Source organism: Trematomus bernacchii, unplaced genomic scaffold (assembly GCF_902827165.1).
Source record: "Trematomus bernacchii unplaced genomic scaffold, fTreBer1.1, whole genome shotgun sequence".
In the NCBI taxonomy this organism is placed as follows: Eukaryota; Metazoa; Chordata; class Actinopteri; order Perciformes; family Nototheniidae; genus Trematomus; species Trematomus bernacchii.
In genome coordinates, this window is record NW_022987689.1 from 2,149,166 (window position 1) to 2,169,082 (window position 19,917).

Consider the following 19,917-nt stretch of genomic DNA (forward strand, 5'->3'; position numbering starts at 1 on the left):
TGTGAGAAGTTAGACATTACTCCTGATAAATTATAGAAATTATGCAAGTGCTTCTAGAAATAATCTATACTTTAAAGATTTAAAAAAAAAAAAAAAAAACAGTCTTGAGTAACATATCTGGAGTCTCGTGAAGAAATTATCAATGTAGAAGAAAAATAGCTCACAAAAACACACAAAATGCCCATCACAGTTTACCACATCCTAGAGGTGTCATCTTTAATTTAGTATTTTTTGTTTTGTACCTGTACTAACAGTCTGACTCCAATTGCCGAGGTCTAATGCACAAAGAAGCAGCAAAGATCTTTTCCGTGAAAAATATGATTATTTAATGCTTATCAAATTTGTTTATGAATGACTTTCTGATGAAAGGATTCAGCATTACATCATGTATACAGTCATGCAAACATATAACTCCAACTGTAATTGAATGTTTTAATATAGAGAATTTACATTCATTCTTTGTTTAAACTGTCTGGTTTATTATATCCTGCGATGACGTATCAACTCAATGTCAAGCAGTTCAAGCTTGACTGATCTTCTTGAGAAGCAAAGAGACAATACTTTGTGATACACTGAAATTGTATAACGCACACTTCAGTGTATGTGCCGTCGGCTGTGTGCAGTGTAAGGAGTTATGAGGAGTGTTTGCTGTATTTCGTGTACTTAATCCAGTCAGGCCAAGGTGACTTCACTTCGCTCTCTCCCTCCCGAACATGCCTCTTTTTTTTTTCCTCTTTGTGAAGATCACTTTTAAAAGCAGGTTTCCATGGATACTGAAATCTCTCCAACAGATTGCCTTGAATACCAGAGAAAATGAACCATGCCATAATTCATCTGTCATTTAATCATCCATCCATCTAGGTTTGTTTCCACTGAACCACTCACTTGGAGTCTGAAGTATTTGTGGAATTGAGAAAGAATGCTGTATATGTGGATAAAGAATAACACGAATGTTAACTTTGATTTAGAGTATGGTGAATGTATTATGTTACAATGGGATCTGTTTTGTGCTGATCTACAACATCAGCATTTGTTTGTGTTTTTGTGTTTTCTTTTTGGTTTTTCTGTTGTGAAATAAGTACTTTCCTTAACTTTGCGGCCCTTACACCATTTGAGTACATGATCCTGGCCACCATCACCGCTAACTGTGTTGTGCTGGCCCTGGAGCAGCACCTCCCTGGAGACGATAAGACCCCCATGGCAAAGAGACTGGTGAGGACCAAATCATTTCTCGCGTCCTCCACACATTGATAGGATTATGAATAAGTTCACAAGACAAAACCAGAATGACAAAACGTTTATGAGAAGATAACGTTTTATACCTTAAACTGCAGTAATCAGATGAAGGCAGGTCCGTGATACGCGTCTCTAAAGTCGCCTACCTTTGCTTAAAGTACAGTTTAGAGATATTTGAGACTACTCCAATATCTCCTTTGGGGAAATATTTAACATTTTACTCCATTCAATTGTTATTAATGCTAGAGTTACTTGTGACTACTATTCAGATTTAAAATATTATCGGTTTATAGAATCATTGGTATAATTTTACATTAAAGTTGACCGCATTGATTTTCTGCTGCACACACATCCTCGACTGTTTGTAATTGACGTATAGTGTATACAGTATGCTTGTTTATGTGTGAAGCCTTCATTAACATGTCAAACTCAACAGGATAGAGGTTTTACTAACTTTCTACACTCTCTGCTGACACTGACGCTTGTGCCTTATTTTCACAGGAGAAGACAGAGCCGTACTTCATCGGGATCTTCTGTTTCGAGGCGGGGATCAAGCTGCTGGCCCTTGGTTTTGTTTTCCATAAAGGATCGTACCTGAGGAACGGCTGGAACGTCATGGACTTCATAGTCGTGCTCAGCGGGTGAGTGGCGTCCGTTGGTCTCCACGACAAACTGGAAGTAAAACATGTAAACATTGTCAACAGATTCATATCTTACTTCTTGCCAGGCATACTGTTCAAATCTGTTTTTGGAGGAGGAAGAAATATCAGTTCTCTAACCACTAAGTCACTAACCAACTTTTAGAAAATTCGCCTTAAACTCTGATGGCGAGCCAATGAAATCAAAGCAAAGCAATTGCTCTTAGACTTTGGATTGGCAGTAGTGTTTAAAATCTTTGCAAAGCTTCTCTCCTGTTTTTCTTCTGACTACATGCTTAGATGGTTTTCAAAGAAGCCATCGCTGGGAAAATCCATGGCTCACTTCCATGTCAGCCATTCACTCCAGAGCGGCAGTATGCAGGATACCAGGACATTGTTAACATTATTAATTACACCTGTATTTCTCTTACTATAGCTATACCTCCTCTGCAATAGCGCTATTACATAACTGTTTTAACAATGATCAAAGTGTTGTTTTTTAGAATGTTGCAAATTGCGGTTTGTTGGGCTAGTTAAAAGAGGCAAAATCTATCATCATTTGACAAAGTACGGGATTGATTGATTGATTGATTGAAAAGTTTATTAACAGCTTGTATATTGGGTACAGTACAGTACAGCTCAAAACATACAATTGTTAAGGGGATGCAGACCAGAGAAAGACTTTCGTCTTGTTTACATCAGGGTCCCCCATTTCCAATTCATCATATCATTTAAGACATATAAGACATATTAGACATACAGATGGCTTATTTACAATTTACATACAGGTGGTTTTTTACATACAGATGGCTTATTTACAATTTTCATTTTAGATTTCGTTCTAATACATCCTAACCGGACATTTAAGACATACCAAGTCTACAGATATACAGTTAGTAACAGAGTCTAAAATGCGAGTATATACATAGATGGGGGGGGGGGAAGCTGTCCATTGTACGACAGGTTGAGATTTGTACCATTACCGGGGCCAGTTTTGCAATGCTCTCCCTATATAGGATTGACTATATAAAGACAAGATTATATATTAAGGGCACAATTTACGAGTGCAAGTGGTTTAAATGATGGCCTAAATTGAATTTGCTTGTTCCCGTGTTTCAATTTGTAGTCACAAATTCAATGATTTCATAATTCTGGAGTGTCAGCAGCTGCCTCCTGCGTAAATCGCTTGTCCTTGTTTGCATGTAGAATGGATAGAGAATTTCTTTTATTAGCTATACTTTTCCTTGCTGTCGATCTATCAAGACAAGTCATGGTTACTGGGGGATTTTTGTACTTGAAGCTGGTGCACTGCACTTAAAGCTTTGTGGAGAAAGGCTGTCTGCTGTACTGGCACTGTACTTATCTTCTGCACACAAATGCTTGACCTCAATGTGTTTGTTTTTTCCTTCTATACGCCTATGCCTGGATTTGTATGAACTACTGTAAAGCAAAGTCATGCACTTTAACAAAAATAGTGCAAATAACGTTATGAAAAAATGGCTGCTTGAAATGGATTGGCTTGCAGTAGCTCTGCTTACCAGCTAGCTACTTGTATTGAACCATTAGCTACTTTTCTCTCTTTATACCAAAACAAATTACCTTTTATTACATTTTATTACATTTTTGGTTCATTCATGTTTTCTTAAACTTATGTAGTAATTTATTCACCTTTTCACCGTTAAAGCTATCTTCTGCTCCAGTACCTTCTGTTATGTATTCATACAGGGTTTCTTTTGATTTGTCATTCAACAAAACTGAAACATGGCATGTTTTCTTTATTCTCAGCAACATTTATTTTAAAAACAATTATTATCTTGCTAGCAATAAAAGGATCTGATCATTTGTCTTAGAGCCCAGCCAAAGCAAACCCTAGGGGAGCAATTGATAGTTGTAACGCTGCTGAGGTGGAGTTTGGCTTTCTGCACAGGAGCAGATGACTAGTGAGTAAGTGTTTCACTAATGTACTGCCGTGTCTGCGAATGACCAGTAATGCATTGCTGTATGTTCTGGCTATGTGTTTGATACGAGTAGCTAGAAAAGGTCTGGTTCACAACAGATGCTAATAGGTTATGTTGAGGCCCTTTGCTTCACTATGAACAAGGGGTATCCACTACCTGTTTGATGGTTAACAAATCACTGGATACTGAATTTAGCAATAACTTATATCATCAGAGTCAATCATCAATTGTCTTTGCTCCAGTCTCTGAACAAAGGTTTGAAGGTAAGGTTCAGTTTCCTCAGAGTATGCCTTTTATGGTTTTAGAGACTTAATAGGATAAATTGTACCCGAATGTACCAAGGAACACGGAAAATATAAACGTGGTTGTGGAAGAAGTACTCGGATGTTCAAATTAGGTAAAATAAATAATAACACAATGTAAAATTATAAAGTCCTGTAAGACTTTACTTAAGATTACTTAATTCCTTATAAATATATATATTATATTATTGGATTATAATTATTGATTCATTTATTCAACACTTTAATGTTGCAGATAGTGAAGGCAAACTTGTTTTTAACTTATACTGACGGATAGTTTAATATGTAATAATACATCATTAATAATGTATAAGTTGTTTATTTTGGATCTGAATCTGTAATGTAACTAAAGCTATTAAAAGAATGTAATGAAGTTAAAACTGCAGCATGTAGTGCAGTAGAAGTATAAAGTAGCATAAAAGTAAAGTCGCCGATAAATATAAATATTCCAAATGTTACAGAGAGGGTTTAAATCATGCCTAATATGTGTGTGTGCTCTTGTAGGTAGGCGTCCAAATGCTGGCTTTTAATTCTGGATTTGGTTCGACTCCATGATGAATTACAAACTCCACTGGTTGTATGAGAGTGTGCAGGGGAGGAAAAGTTTTAAATGAATGCTCAAATTGTGCAATTAATTTTGACAGAAGTCATTTTTACTTTACCAGGCTGTGGCTGGTGAACCAAAAGATTCATTTTGGAGACACTGATTGTCAAGTCATGTCGGGGCATTCATGCATGTGACGCTGCTTGTGTCAACGTTTATCAATGTTGTTGCCATCGTGCTTGTTCTGCATTGTAAAGGCGTTCAGTCCCAACGTCAGACACATGGTTAGCAGTGGTGACCCTAATATTCTTTACTGTTGATATGTTGTTGGTAATCTTTCTCCATAAGCATATATATTAACACCCCATACATCCGCGGAAAAGGAAGTGTGTGTTTCCATGGCACAGTCAGGCTCTGCAGTCAGCGATAGGTGGGTGGATAAGTGGCATGGCAGTTGTGTCTAAAACATGCTTTGGTTCGCCCCCAGGACCTCTGTGAATTAAATGTGAATGCAGCGCTGTTATGCAAAAACGTTTAAAAAAAAAACAGATGGATCAAAGGGAGTAAGAGAGAAGAAAGGAGAGTGGAAACAAAGGGGGGCAAATGGTGATGGAGAGTCAGGAAAAAACATATTGAGAACACTTTTGTTCCCTTTAAGACATGGGTTAAAGGAAATTAGTTGCGCAATAGTTGTGCATTGTTTAGCTTGATGCTTTTTCTGGTTAAGTGTACAGTATTCAGCATGCAGGGGAGATTGCTGCTGGCGTGTTGACATCTCATTTCAACCTGACACCCACAGCTTTCTCTTTCTCAGTATCTCTTATTTCTCAGTCTATCTTCCTCCTGTCTTTCTCTCTCTCTGCCTCTTACATAAAAGGATCATCAGCATCACGTTTGCAGACCAGTTAGTGCCGGTCTAAACAGCTGTGGTGTTGACAGATTTCTACTGAATACACAGGGTTAAAGTGTTTAGTCCGTAATAATAATGTCCTCCGAACAGTTGTTCTCTTAACAGTACTGGTTGATTTGGTATTCTCTGTTGGGCATCAGTCATTGTTTGCTGCAAAACATTTTGCTTTCGGTTTCTCAATAATCGGCTCGTTAGCCAAAAATAAATGAAGAAATGTTTGGTACAAAAAGCAACAGCTCATTGTTAGCTAGTTGTGAATTTAAAACAGTTTGGGACTTACAGTACAGTGCTGGCCTTGACTGAGGAAACTTGTCAGTATAATTTATCTTTCCTAATTCTTCATAGGCGTTCAGTAAAATGTGTGATTTAAACCTTAAAGTACTAGACTAGAAACTATGTATGAAGATGCAAAGACATCATTATTTCATGTATATTTCCAAGCAGGTTTTTTTTATATATAAGTAAACACAGAGTATGGTGTTTCACCAAAGTGCGGCTAAATAAATACACTCCTTGTACATTTTAGCACTTGATTTGTTCCGTTGTAACCGTCCAGATATTCACAGCTGCAGGAAACTGTCCTATTTAACCGCCCATCAAGCATACAGCAAGTGAGTGTTGCCTAAAATAGAGATTTGGCGTAGGATATCACTTGAAGGCCAGTGGTGCAAGTTGTGTAACAGTTTCATTGAGTTCATGGACGTCGGAGCGAGCTGTGGACCCAATTACAGTCCTCCAAACATCGCTGCTGGGAACATGTGAAAGTGTGTGTCTTACATAAGAATCATTGTCAAGGATACATTTTTAATATTTGTTTGCCCTCCACTACATGTTATATAAGAGAGACAGTAAGGGATTTATTCAAGTTGAAAATGCCACGAGGAAACCAGGAAATATTCACATTTGAGTGGGTATAATTTGACCTGCTTATATTGGTTGTTGAATCAAGGTTCTGTGGATCGACAAATCAACCAATCAACAAACGTGCGTCTGTGAAGGTCAAGCACAGCATGAATTACAGCACACTGAACACAAAGCAAAGACATTGTGATACTTTACTAATTGACTCACACAAGTAAAATAATATTTATACAAGTTTTAAGCTTTGAGTCTTAACACAAGATAGGAGAAAAGTGTAATCATTATTGTTTTTGAGGCAACCAGAGAGCAAACGTTTGGTAAAGCTATCAATGCATTCACCTTTAAGAGACCATGAACTACATTTTTAAAATATAAATGAATCAAATGAGATTGTGAAAGGGTTAAATCCCACCCAATCTGCAGCTCCCTTTTATGGAGGTTCTTACCGGGTTTTAGCTCATTGTTTAGCTGTCCGGCAACTACACTGTTTTGGATCAGTATCTCCAATAGTGTCTTTTTGGTGACAGCTGTTTTCCTGCTCCGCTGCAGGCAGAATGCAGATACAGTTAGCAGCTAGCTGGTGAACATAGTGGAGCATTTAGAGACACAGATATTACAGTCAGGAGTTGGAGACCAAAAACTGAGCCAAAATAGATTTAATGTATTCAACAGGGGGGCAGAAACACGAATAATGAATGAGGATATTGCCCCATTTTTGCACCTTTTACTATACTGACAGGGTCACCAAAAAATGTGTTTCTATTGACTCAACTGTTGAAGTTAAGCTCTTGAACTGAGAAAACAGTTGTCGGTGTACTTTCTGCAGCCGACAGATCATCTTATCAAATTCCAGACACATCTGGTAACTGATGACCTGGTTTCCTGCCACCGGCCTCTATGACACATGTCATAGAGGCCGGTGGCAGGAAACCAAGTCATCAGGGGAATCAAATCGAGGCCACTGGGCCAGCGCTGGCGGCATTCATTCCATTTTCATATTATTGAATTGATAGAAGGGAATCTGCTGGGACATTGAGCTCAATTAAAATCCTTAATCTGGGCAAAGAATGTGTAGCAAAAAGGACAACAGCTAGATCAATTTACGCACAGAGTTAAATCGGGGATTTCTAAAATGGTCGATTATATCCTGCGGCAAGCAGACGGCACATGTGGACTTGATGCTTTGATTAGAAGTAAAATGTCTCCCAAATGACGTGTGCCTGTGCATCACTCCACTTTTAGGGCTGATGATGGCACAGGTTGTTTCTTGTGAACCGGTTGCCCTCATGTTGTTAGGTTATTTCTGACATCTCCCTGATATGTATCCCCAGGTGTCACTGTCAGCTTCCCATCATGTTGTGTTACAGATGTCTGCTCTCCATTGTTGCCCCACTCTGCTGTCGCTCTTATACAGTGTGACACCTTGCTAAAGTCGCTGCTCTTTATACAGGATGAATAATTCAGCTAGGTGGGAGTTGGGAGTGATTCATTAGCCATCTGGCTCAAAGACAGACACACAGGAGTGAGTCATTGGCCACTTTCACCCCTGGACTGATTGGGCGTCACAAAACTGAAACTGAAGGCAGCGTTTGAAGATGGGTGGGGTCCGAACAAGGGAGTTTGAAGTTGCAAAGTGGACATAGGTCTCCACAACACACGGCCCTTGATTAGGCATTGCATCAAGTGTGATTGCAGTGCTGGTTTAAAATGGCCTCTCCCACCTTTTCTGTGTGTCGTGTTAGTTTGCGGTGATGTTAGCAACGTGACTTTATTACCATCCACAGCTGGTATTGTTTATGCTTCTCGAGTGTCAATGTGTCTGTGGACTGATTGTTGTGACTCATTGCAACAGTGTGTTGGTAAGACCAACATGATGGTAGGGAAAGTAGGACAATGGAAAGCAGACCTTGGCCCCCCCACTTTACACACCTGGATGGTTTCCAGTTCAATAACATACACTATACAATATGAGTTGTGTTGTAAATTCAAACTTAGAATATATTTTCGCTTTACTACAAAATTACAATCGGCTTGCACGACACCAACTAGTTATTACAAAGAGTTTAGTGGTTACAACACTCACTAAAACATGACTCAATTCTTTAATGGTGCAACTCTATTAAGCGACTAATGTATTAGAATATGTTACTGGTGCAACACAATCCTGGAGGCTTTGGCTTCAGGGAAATGAGTAAATTAGTCTGATGTCACTCTGTGCGGCACAAAAGGCAAACATATTTTCCAACAATGCCAAGAAATTAAGATTTAAACTCTTGACAACTTCATGTGTATTATGCAAAGTGTTTAAAATATCAGGTGCAGTGGTCTCCACTCTAAATATAGTCTCATAATTGAACTGAACGAACAATAGCATATAGTCCCAGGTGGCTGTTCTTTGGGAACACATACACCAGCCCATTATTCTATGACTAATCATGAATACATTTTTTTTATGTAATCCCAATTCAACAGAGCAGTATTAGTGTTGCCATTAGACACACGATGATTTTTTTTCTCCAGATTTCAATCAAAGCCATTAATTTGTTGACGCATAATGTTGACATTGACTCAGCTGCACATTACCATACAGAGCTGTGTGAGCGGTGAGCAACGTGATGCTGCTGATTGCTGTAGTTTTTGGAGGCGTTCTTGGTGTAGGTGGAGGTGTGTGGGAGAGCCTGCATTCTGTGCATGTAATGAATTCAGCCTCTCCAGAGCCAGATTGGTTTAAAACTGTGCAACAGTGCTTCACTTAAGGAGACAAAGAGGAAGAGATTAGCCTCTCAGTATGAACATGAACTCGCCGCTGAATAGTTATACAGTTGAATCTGTAGAGGTGTGTGTGTGTGACTGTCCTCTGTGTTTTCTTGTCCCTTTGCTGTACTGAAAGCCCCGACAAAGTGATACATTTTCCAGTCTGCATTTATTCTATTACAATTTCTCTATGTCGGGGTAGTTTTCACTCCCGCAAAACTGGATGTTTTTGGAACTATGTTTTGAAATGTAGGATAAACTTGGCCAATTAAGTTAACTAGAAGAAATCAAAGATGTAAACTGAAACAGACTTAAAATAAGAAAATAAAATGTTAACATCAATACTACTTTAAATACAATGTTGATTCAAATTCGGTTTTTGAATGTGTGTGAAATTAATGTTAGTTTCTAAGAGCAATTGGCGCTGCTCTGTACGAACAAGGTGTGAAAGGGTGAACGACTTGTAGTATGCAAAGTGATTTGAGGGATCGGAAAGACCTGATAAAGCGCTATATAAATACAGTCCATTTACCATTTGACCATTTATCAATCTCTTGTTCTCAGTGTTTGGAATGCAAGCAACTTTTTCAGAGGATTTAAGAGGTCCGGCTGTTTCATTTCAATCTCAATCTCAATCTTTATTTATTTATATAGCACATTTAAAACAACCTTCAGTTGACCAAAGTGCTGTACAGGCAATAACTACAATATAAAATAACACAATGGGAATACAATAATAAAACAATAATTAAAAACATGATAAAAAGCACATTAACTAGAAACATATAAAAACACATATAAAATGTAAAAATGTAATGTTCAACTAGTATTAAACGCAAAGAGGTGAGTTTTTAGCTGAGATTTAAAAAGTTCAATAGACTCAGCAGTCCGGATATGTACTGGGAGGCTGTTCTATGTACAAGAAGGTGAGCAATATATGTTGACGCTCCGTGATTAACTGCGTCAATCAGAAAACAGCGGATCATAGTATTGTAACTTACTTGTGGTGAAGCCATTATTACATTTAAACCTATCTTGTCACAAAATGTATGTAAGAAAACAATGTTTTAAACTGACAAAAGTATATGTGGGGATGCTTCACAAGATACCACAAACAGACACAAATATTTGCCTTAATTTTGAGCCTCTGCTGTGCTCTAAAGTGCAGCCTTGAAGGAGTGCTGCTGCTGCTGCCTTTGTTCTGTGTGTTTGGTTTGAAGGCTATTTCCGCAAACTCCCACTCCTCTGCTCCCGCACCGTCTCAGTGTCTCTCGCTGTGTCATCTCTTTGTCTGACACTCGCTCACTCACTCACTCACTCACTCACTCGCTCACTCACTCACTCACTCACTCACTCACTCACTCACTCACTCACTCAATTTATTGACAATAGTTTGATTTGATATGCTGCCCTTGATAGCTATCTTGTTATTTTAGTGTAGAAACAAATCTCCCAAACAAAACTATACCTTCCTTAGTAATCTGACAGAATGGCATATAACGTGCACTATCTACTGGTATGTAAATAAGGATACAGTATGCTCTGATTTATACATATAATTCGACTGATCGCCCAACTAACCAATATGTTATAACTAACATATAAATAATACTGATGATGTCATATTCCTGAAACAGAAAATGTACAACTTTGAGTCAACATTAAAACAGATAAATGTGGCGTTTGAAAGTCACTACAATGTCATTTCCCAGGTTGTAAGAAAATACGCTGTCAGGTAGGGCTGTGCGATTATGGCAAAAATCATAATCACGATTATTTTGGTCAATAATTGATATCACGATTATTAAAAACGATTATCCATTTACTTTGAAAACATCCATATATTGAAAAAAAAATTTGAACAGTATGTTTTTAACAGTTGATTACCCTGAACTTTAAGTATAATTCAACAGAAAAAAAAAAAAAATTACATTTAAAAAATTTTTTTTTAATAAAAATAATAATCGTTTTATTTCGATTACATTGTTTTCGTAATCGTTGCAAGCCAAAATCGTAATCGAGATTAAAATACGATTAATTGCACAGCCCTACTGTCAGGTAGTATTTGGCTACTGCAGCATTTTGTAAACTTGGCCTGTGCTACATTATTAATTGTCTCTATCTCTGGTACATCAACAGGCCTTCAGTATCCCTTTCATATTTGTGTTTGCCCAACTTGTAAATATCAGTTTCCCCCCAGAGTAGTCCCCAGTTTTTTCCAAAGAAATTAAAGAATTTCATGTGGTTGGTCTATGAATGAACCTTGCTACAACACTTCCTGTGAATTCTCCTAAAGAACTAGTGTAGTATACCTGGGGAGGTTTTGTATTGGGTTGTTTTAAGTTTAAAACATCACGATCAATGTACTTCTTTATTTGGATTACTACTCCACCACCAAAAGCATTCCTTTGTGATACAACACTATCCAACATTAATAGCCCAATGTATAGATGCTAGTTCACATTTTAATGTGGAAAGAAAATGTACACACACTCAGGTGAAATAATGCAATTTTTTAATAGATGTTTTAGATTATCTACAACAAACACAGCGTAGCGTTCAGGATCGTTTTTTCAGGTTTTTCGGAAGAAGTGTGAACGTGGCCTCACTCATTCACTCGCTCATTCGGCCTCGCTCCCTCCCACTGCTTTCAGGAGAGATTCTGCGTGGGCTTACACTTGAATTTCTGCCATGTGCTTTCTACCCCCTGCTTTCTATCTCTCTCTCTCTCCACACACACACACACACACACACACACACACACACATACACACACACACACACACACACACACACACACACACACACACACACACACACCCTCCCCCATAGTTTCTAACGCCGTCCTAAGATATGAGTTAGTATATTTGTATGGTGAGTTAAACAGAGAGAGAAATCTGGGGATAATTTGCATTCCTTGGATAATTTACACAAGTTAATTCAATTATTACTTACTGAATAAACAGTTGACATTGACCCTCTGACAAAGTGAAAGCTTTAATACTTGCGGTTCACCGAATTGGCTCGATTGATCTCACCTTGAATATATGGAAAATGTGTGGCAGTGACATTGTAGCACTTTCTCATCATTATGTTATAACCTCATCTTCCTCTAATTTAAATGAATATAAAACCGTATTTGTTTCCATTGCTACAAGAATCATTCACCTTCATGATTTGCGGTGTATGTCGGTAAGAGATTGCCTGCAGGTTGCTCGTGTTGCTGTTTCATATTGTTTGTGTGTAGGTGGAGGGACATCAGTGTGTGCGTGTGTGTGTGTGTGTGTGGGTAGATGTGAGTAGATATGCCTGCCAGGTGTAGCTGTGCATTCTTTGTCTCTCACCGTACGAGTGTGGTACATTTTAATGGATATACAGTACCCTCTCAATGGCTGCATGTTGTCAGCATTACATCCAATCAGTTTGTTTTTCTCCTCTTCCTGTCCTTGAGCTTCATCCTTTTTGTTACCTTTGACCTATTTCTGTGATTAAATGTATCCAACGACACAGATGTTTACATTAATCTCAAGAAAGCAAAGAGCTGGGCTAGATTTATCGACTAATGTATCTACTAATATATCTACTAATGTATCTACCTGCACCATTTTCTCAATTTTAACCCACATTTATTTTCCTTTTCAGGCCGGCACAAATAGATATTAATTGAACTCTCTTAGCAAAGTACGGTACCACTTTACAATAAGACTACCCTTATAAATGGTTTACGAATAGTTTGTAATTCATTTATTTATTAGAGAGCCCACATTTATCTGTACTGCTAAGCCTTATATTGGCTACCTAGCTTACTTCGTCTTCTTCATCAGCCAGCATCCTCCTTGGTATCTGTTGCTCACTGAGTTGATTCTCGCTAAGTAGCCAATGTAAGGCTTAGTCATCTTGCCAAATAGTGAGCCTGTGTTAATGTATGAAAACTATGTTAGAACTGGTTTATAAATGGTTCTTAATGATTAATAAAGTGTTTACAACCTAATTCATAACCTACTTAACCCTTTATGAATCCTTTATAAGGGTAGTCTTATTTTAAAGTGGTACCCAAAGTACTATAAGAAATATAACAATGTAGTGTTTGCCAAGCAGCCCTACACCATCACAAATAACTGTGGATTAAGTATACATAATGTGTGTGTGTGTGTGTGTTGTCCATCAGGATCATGGCCACTGCTGGAGCCCACATGAACATCCCCGTCGACCTTCGGACCCTGAGGGCGGTGCGAGTGCTGAGACCTCTTAAACTCGTCTCGGGGATACCCAGTGAGTCAGCCACTGATCCCTGATCCTGCACCGTGAGGTCGAACTAACTGATATAAATGCAAATAACACATCATTATTCTTTGCAAGTAAATGTTCGGACGGTTTCAGCTGGCGTTTGAGAATGTGTCAGTAATCTTACATTTCCTAATACTACTTGAAAAAAATGTGTTTACAAAACATTCAGAAAATTGCATTTGTTTTTGCAAGAAGGTGCTCAATCCCTTTATGTGTAAGGCAGACCATCGATACAATTGTGGGTGCATCATTTCAAGGTTTAAGATTAATGTTGAGGTCCTTATGAGCTTGGAGCCTGTGCATTTTGCAATGACACTAAAGTCATTTTCCCAAACACACCAATGTATTCAAAATCTATGGCGTCTGATTTAAAAACCTGTGAAACATAGCTAAGATATGTAGAAACATTTCGGAAAGCAGGTGTATTGCAGTTTATTTTCCATTCTTAACAGCTCATAACTGCATTTATAGTGACAAGACTGCATTCTGTTATTCATCTTGAGGGAGTTAGGTGGAACGAAAAACTCATGGCAGAGTCTGAGGCTACTGAATATGTTCTCTTAAGTCTCAAGCTGAGTTTTGGCAGGACTTTACTTTTAAAGATTCAACTGCTATCACTGTGGTGGTGATACAAACTTATGTTGGAGAAATACAAAATATACTGTATATGCAATTGAAATAACTTACGTTTTAGTGCAATTAGCATGAACTCTTAATGAGCAGAGAAGAGGCACTGACAAATACATTTAATTTACAATATTGCTAGGAAAACTACCGTGTTGTTATCCCTGACTTTTTCTTTGTGAATGCTTCAAGGCCTGCAGATTGTTCTGAAGTCCATCATGAAGGCCATGATCCCGCTGCTACAGATCGGCCTGCTCTTGTTCTTCGCCATCCTCATGTTCGCCATCATTGGTCTGGAGTTTTACAGCGGGAAGCTTAACCAAAACTGCCTGCCATCTGTCGAACTCCTTGGTGCGTTTATTTGTCTTGTGGAGCAAGGAGGGCAGTCATCTCTCTTGCTAAAAAGAGTGTGAAAGTAAATAGTTAGACACGAGTCAAAAGCTTTGGATTCGGTCCTGAATTGGCAGATGTCTTAAAACACTTACTCAAATATATTCTCATTGTGTTGGTATTGTCCTTGAATTGTTGGCTCCTTTCTTGTTTTGTTAATCACTGATTCAATCTGGATTCAATCAAAAGACATTTCCGATGTTTGTAGGAGGGCAAATATTGTCACTAATCAAAACAAACCTCTCGATGTCAGTTCTTCAGAATTAGAATAAAAGGTTTAATTCACATTCAAACAACAAACATGTTCACCCTTTAGTTGTAATGCTTGGAAGGCATAATGATGTCCAACAGCTTAAGGATTCATTTTGGCTTGCCTACCTCTCCATCTGTGTGCACCTTCTGTCCTGAGGGGAGACGGCTTTTAACACAAAACTGAAGCAATTGTCAAAAGTTGTTTGATGATTAATTATTCACTTTGATAGGTTAGCAGCAGGTACAGTACACCAAAAGTGGTTTGCTCAAATGTCTCAAGCAGAGGGTGTGAATATCTTTGTTTGAGACTCTGAGTCTTTCATAGATTACAGAAGCAGCGAGCTAAGAGGTATTATTAGAGTTGTTGCTGGCTAATTTAGCTACTGCTTAATTACTCAACAACTACTCTGTAATCACGCGCCACACCATAGCATTTATCTCCCAGCACCACTCAAAGATGGTTTTAAGATTATAAACCAAAATAAGTATAAACTGTATTTAGAACAGGAAAATTAATTTTCTTATATTCACAGAATATTCAAAGTTTAAAAATACCCTCCAGACATGTTTTAATACATGTACAAATATTTACATACAATCTCATTTATGAACAGAAGGGGACTTTAAGATATATTTGCCATCACTGCAGAATGCATAATCTGCTGTAAAAGTCTTATTAAATTGTCTAGTAAAAGCACAAGTAATAGAATAAATGACGTGAGATAATATCCAGTAAAAAGATCATACATTGTTCAGAAACGGTGAACTCAGTGTTTCTTTAGCGTATTGTTCTGTAGAGCTCATTCTTAAAAATATTTTTTGTAAATGGAACAAGTTGTGGTTACAAACACGCAGGATACACAAAATAAAGTTGAATAAAACATCAACAGCCATCATGAGAGTTTGTGGTAATAAAGAAAGCTGTGTCCGTAACTATATGTTTCCTTTCTTTGTAGAAAATCAGACGGTTGACTCGTCAGAGTTGGCGTTCGCCTGCGGAGTGAGGAAGTGTCCGGAGGGCTACGACTGCAACGACACCTTGATCGGACCCAACGACGGCATCACGCAGTTCGACAACATCCTGTTCGCTGTGCTCACCGTCTTCCAGTGTATCACCATGGAGGGATGGACGGCCGTTCTCTATAATGTGAGCTTCAGTTCTGCTGAAAGGAACGAACCTCAAAGCATCAGGAAGTTGTTGTTTAATGACATGAATGTAATGGGTTTCAGACCAACGATGCTTTGGGTACCACATGGAACTGGATGTACTTCATCCCTCTCATCATCATTGGCTCGTTCTTCGTGCTGAACCTGGTTTTGGGAGTCCTGTCCGGGTGAGTGTGACTCTTCCTCTGTGGATAATGACATGGATGTTTAGGTCTGTATTACTTTCGTTTTTTTTGCTTCCTTATTCAGAGAGTTTGCCAAGGAGAGGGAGAGGGTGGAGAACAGGCGGGCCTTCATGAAGCTTCGCCGCCAGCAGCAGGCGGAAAGAGAACTGAACGGCTACAGAGCCTGGATAGACAGGGCAGGTACTGGGCAGCAGAACCACTTCACTCCTGCACACACACACACACACACACACACACACACACACACACACACACACACACACACACACACACACACACACACACACACACACACACACACACACACACACACATGGATGTTTGGATGGACAATAGGTCCCCCACCCCTGGTACATACAGTAAAAACTAGAGCCACAAATTCTGGGCGACATTTTGTGACTTTGCTTTACTCTTTTCTAGTTTTGCTGTCTCTTTGTGGTGTATTTGTCTTTTTTTGGTTGTTGTGTGTCTTCTTTTATATAAGTGTTGCGTCTCTCATTGGTCTTTTTGTATGTTTTTTGTCATTGTTAGCATCTCTTTTTGGTTAATTTAGTTTATCCTTGTGTTCATTTTGTGACTAATTTTGGTATTCCTGATCTCTATGGAAGGTTTGTTTATTTTTTTGGACTACATTTTAGAAGTAACTCTGTAAGCACACTAGTAGTACAATTTCAATGAAAACGTGCTTAAACTGTGTGAAGCCAAACGCATTTAAAGGAACTGGTATTTAGTCTGTGAAATTAATTTACTGTTGCATTATGGTCAGGCTTTTTCACAGCTGATTTCGTAAAGCTATCTCGCTGCAACAGACACACAGTTTTGGAATCTACAGTACAGTATTTCCCTTGAGTTGCACACACACACACACACACACACACACACACACTGGTGTAATGGCAATCTACATTGCGAGTCTCCCACACAAGTAGAGGGTGAGAAAAGGTTATACTGACTCACTGACTACATTTTTGTGCACACCCATTGGTTTGTGTGTTTACATGCATGTGTGTGTGTGAGAGAGCTGCAGTGCATATTTATGTGTACATGGATGTGGGTGAGTGTGGGAAGAGAGAGAGAAAGAGAGATATTGCGAGAATTGAAGTGAGAATAAGAGCTGTTTCTCTAAAGAAGGTCATAGCGGCCTCTCAAAGTTACATTCACATCAGTTCCTGTAAATGCTAGCAGACATCCTAAAGAGTACAACCATTCAACGTATATTTTCATGCCTGATCATTCAAATTGTGCCTCTTTTAAAGCAAATAAATCTGTGTATAACTTCAAGTTTTCTGATATTACAGAGGAGGTTATGCTGGCGGAGGAGAATAAAAGTTCTGGGAGATCGCCGTTAGATGGTGAGTTCACACACCTTTGGATAATCACTCCTACTTACACATGGATCTGTGATGATTCAATATTATATAACGGCCCAAAAATATAATCTGTCTTGTTGGATTCAACTGTTTTACTCAATATCTACTGTATGTCTAGTAACATGTCAAACGTACTTCTTAAAGTACAGCGTTGGATAACCAATGATAATTTCATTTTGCTGTTTCTCCTTTTTATTTAAAATATAAAAATGTATTTTCAGTGCTAAAGAGAGCGAGTAAGAAGACTGGTGCACGGAGAGGAGCGCCAGGGGACGAGAAGTATACAGACATGTCTACTGCCAGTGAGTATAACTTTGTTCAGTTACTCGCACAACCTTAAGAGCAGACTTCTTCTCCTAAGTCACATACTGTATTTTTATCCTACAGAATACCACTTCCTTACCCTCCTGAACTAATTTTTTCCATCTTTCTCTCTCAGGCATGTCTCGATCCAGGATGAACTTCCGCAGCGGCCGGCGAGGCCCAGCAGCCTACCTGCGGCGCAAAGAGCGCATGTTACGCATCTCCATCCGCCGCATGGTGAAGACGGACACTTTCTACCTGATGGTGCTCAGTCTTGTGGCTCTCAACACCATCTGTGTGGCCATCGTCCACCACAACCAGCCCGACTGGCTGACCATCTTCCTCTGTGGGTTCACTTTTTACATCAAAGTATCATTTACTGCTTTACAAATAATGCAGGTCAAAAATGTGCCTCATTCTAATTGTACTTAATTGATTTCTCCTCTCCAGACTATGCAGAGTTTGTTTTTCTGGGGCTGTTTTTGGCTGAGATGTTTTTAAAAATGTATGGTCTGGGTTTCCGGCTCTACTTCCATTCATCTTTCAACTGCTTTGACTGTGGGGTGAGGTCCTTCATAAACTTTTTTCTGACTTATATTACATTCTGAACAAGAGAAAAACTAACTCAAAGAAATGTAGTTCCATATCACGAAGAAAGAGTTGGATTTCTGTTGCAAAATGAGGAATAATAAGCAAAATATTTCTTACTTTAGATTATTGTAAGACATGTTTTGTATCATTCAAATATAAGAATGTAAATCTAAAACATGACGACTATACCTACTGTAGCACATTAAAACACATGCATAACAAGTACCCTGTATTATCAAGCCACAATTAAAGACAGAAACACTTGTCACACATTAAACATTAATAAATAAATAGTCACATTTTGAAAATAGCACAGACAAAGTCGAGAATTTGTTGGGAGAGTGCTATCACATCCTCAAACAAGAAGCTTGGTCAGTTATCTTTAAGCTCTCCTCAACCCCAAATATGGCTAACAAAGGGGTTAGGATCAAAAACCTGTGCATTGATTTGAGAGCAATAAAAACACAAATATAAAAATGCACACATCTTTTCTCATTTACTCTAGATATGATGTTGTTTTTGTCAAATTGCTTCTGGTCACATGGAGCCTTATTGGACACGATTTGTGATTGCTGTCATGTGTTTCAGGTCATTGTTGGCAGCATCTTTGAGGTCATTTGGGGTTTCTTCAGGCCCGGCATGTCATTTGGGATCAGCGTACTGAGGGCGCTGAGACTCCTGAGAATATTCAAAATAACCAAGTACGGGAGACAAAGTGGATTTTGGAGTTCTGGTGTATTTGTGTAAATATTCCCACATTGTTCTGACAAAAAAACATGTGATTTATTTTTTGATCAGATACTGGGCGTCTCTCAGGAACCTGGTCGTGTCCCTTATGAGCTCCATGAAGTCCATCATCAGCCTGCTGTTTCTCCTCTTTCTGTTCATCGTGGTGTTTGCTCTGCTGGGGATGCAGCTTTTTGGAGGAAGGTGAGTAAAAGGACTTCTAAACATCCGAATTTCTTAAGTTATAGAGGACCGCTTTCTTTTCTGGTCATGATTGTTGATGCCTAATGTCATCGTATATTTTAAGCTACTTCGGGCAATGTAAGCTACACACCCTGCAAACTGAACAGCCGTTTCTTGAATGATAAAGAGGAGAGGAAATGACATGTCCAGATGAAAATAGCTCTGCATCCTCCTCCTCCTCTTCTTCCTCCTCCATCTTTTCTTCCTTGGTTGTATCTGACCCTGCTTTCTATCTTCCTTCCCTCTAGGTTCATCTTTGAAGATTACACTCCCACCAACTTTGACACGTTTCCAGCTTCCATCATGACAGTGTTTCAGGTTTGGCTCCCGCAGATCCCCTCATTCTGCTTGCTCTCCATGACACATTGCACCCTGGGATATTTCTCACCCCAGGCGCAGATTAAACAACTCTCCTCACTCGCTCTCCACCCCCTGCCTCCGCTATCATCCCACACAACCATGCACACATATGCGCACATGAATATCAGAAACGTGAACAAATCCACATCAGATCTGCTACAAAAACCAACCGCACTGTGAAAGAGTGTTTTGATCAACACAAACAGTAATTACCTT

General features: G+C 38.8%; 1 protein-coding gene across 1 annotated transcript in view; it reads left to right on the forward strand.

The window, feature by feature from the left end:
* cacna1eb (calcium channel, voltage-dependent, R type, alpha 1E subunit b) overlaps positions 1-19,917 on the forward strand; it is a 53,049-nt gene that overhangs the window by 12,078 nt on the left and 21,054 nt on the right. The window contains 14 exon segments of the mRNA XM_034138043.1: positions 1,107-1,212; positions 1,738-1,877; positions 13,372-13,475; positions 14,307-14,465; positions 15,713-15,903; positions 15,987-16,090; positions 16,173-16,288; positions 17,407-17,460; positions 17,700-17,780; positions 17,918-18,127; positions 18,232-18,344; positions 18,961-19,073; positions 19,171-19,302; positions 19,590-19,659. Of these exon segments, the coding sequence (XP_033993934.1) occupies positions 1,107-1,212; positions 1,738-1,877; positions 13,372-13,475; positions 14,307-14,465; positions 15,713-15,903; positions 15,987-16,090; positions 16,173-16,288; positions 17,407-17,460; positions 17,700-17,780; positions 17,918-18,127; positions 18,232-18,344; positions 18,961-19,073; positions 19,171-19,302; positions 19,590-19,659 (1,693 nt within the window).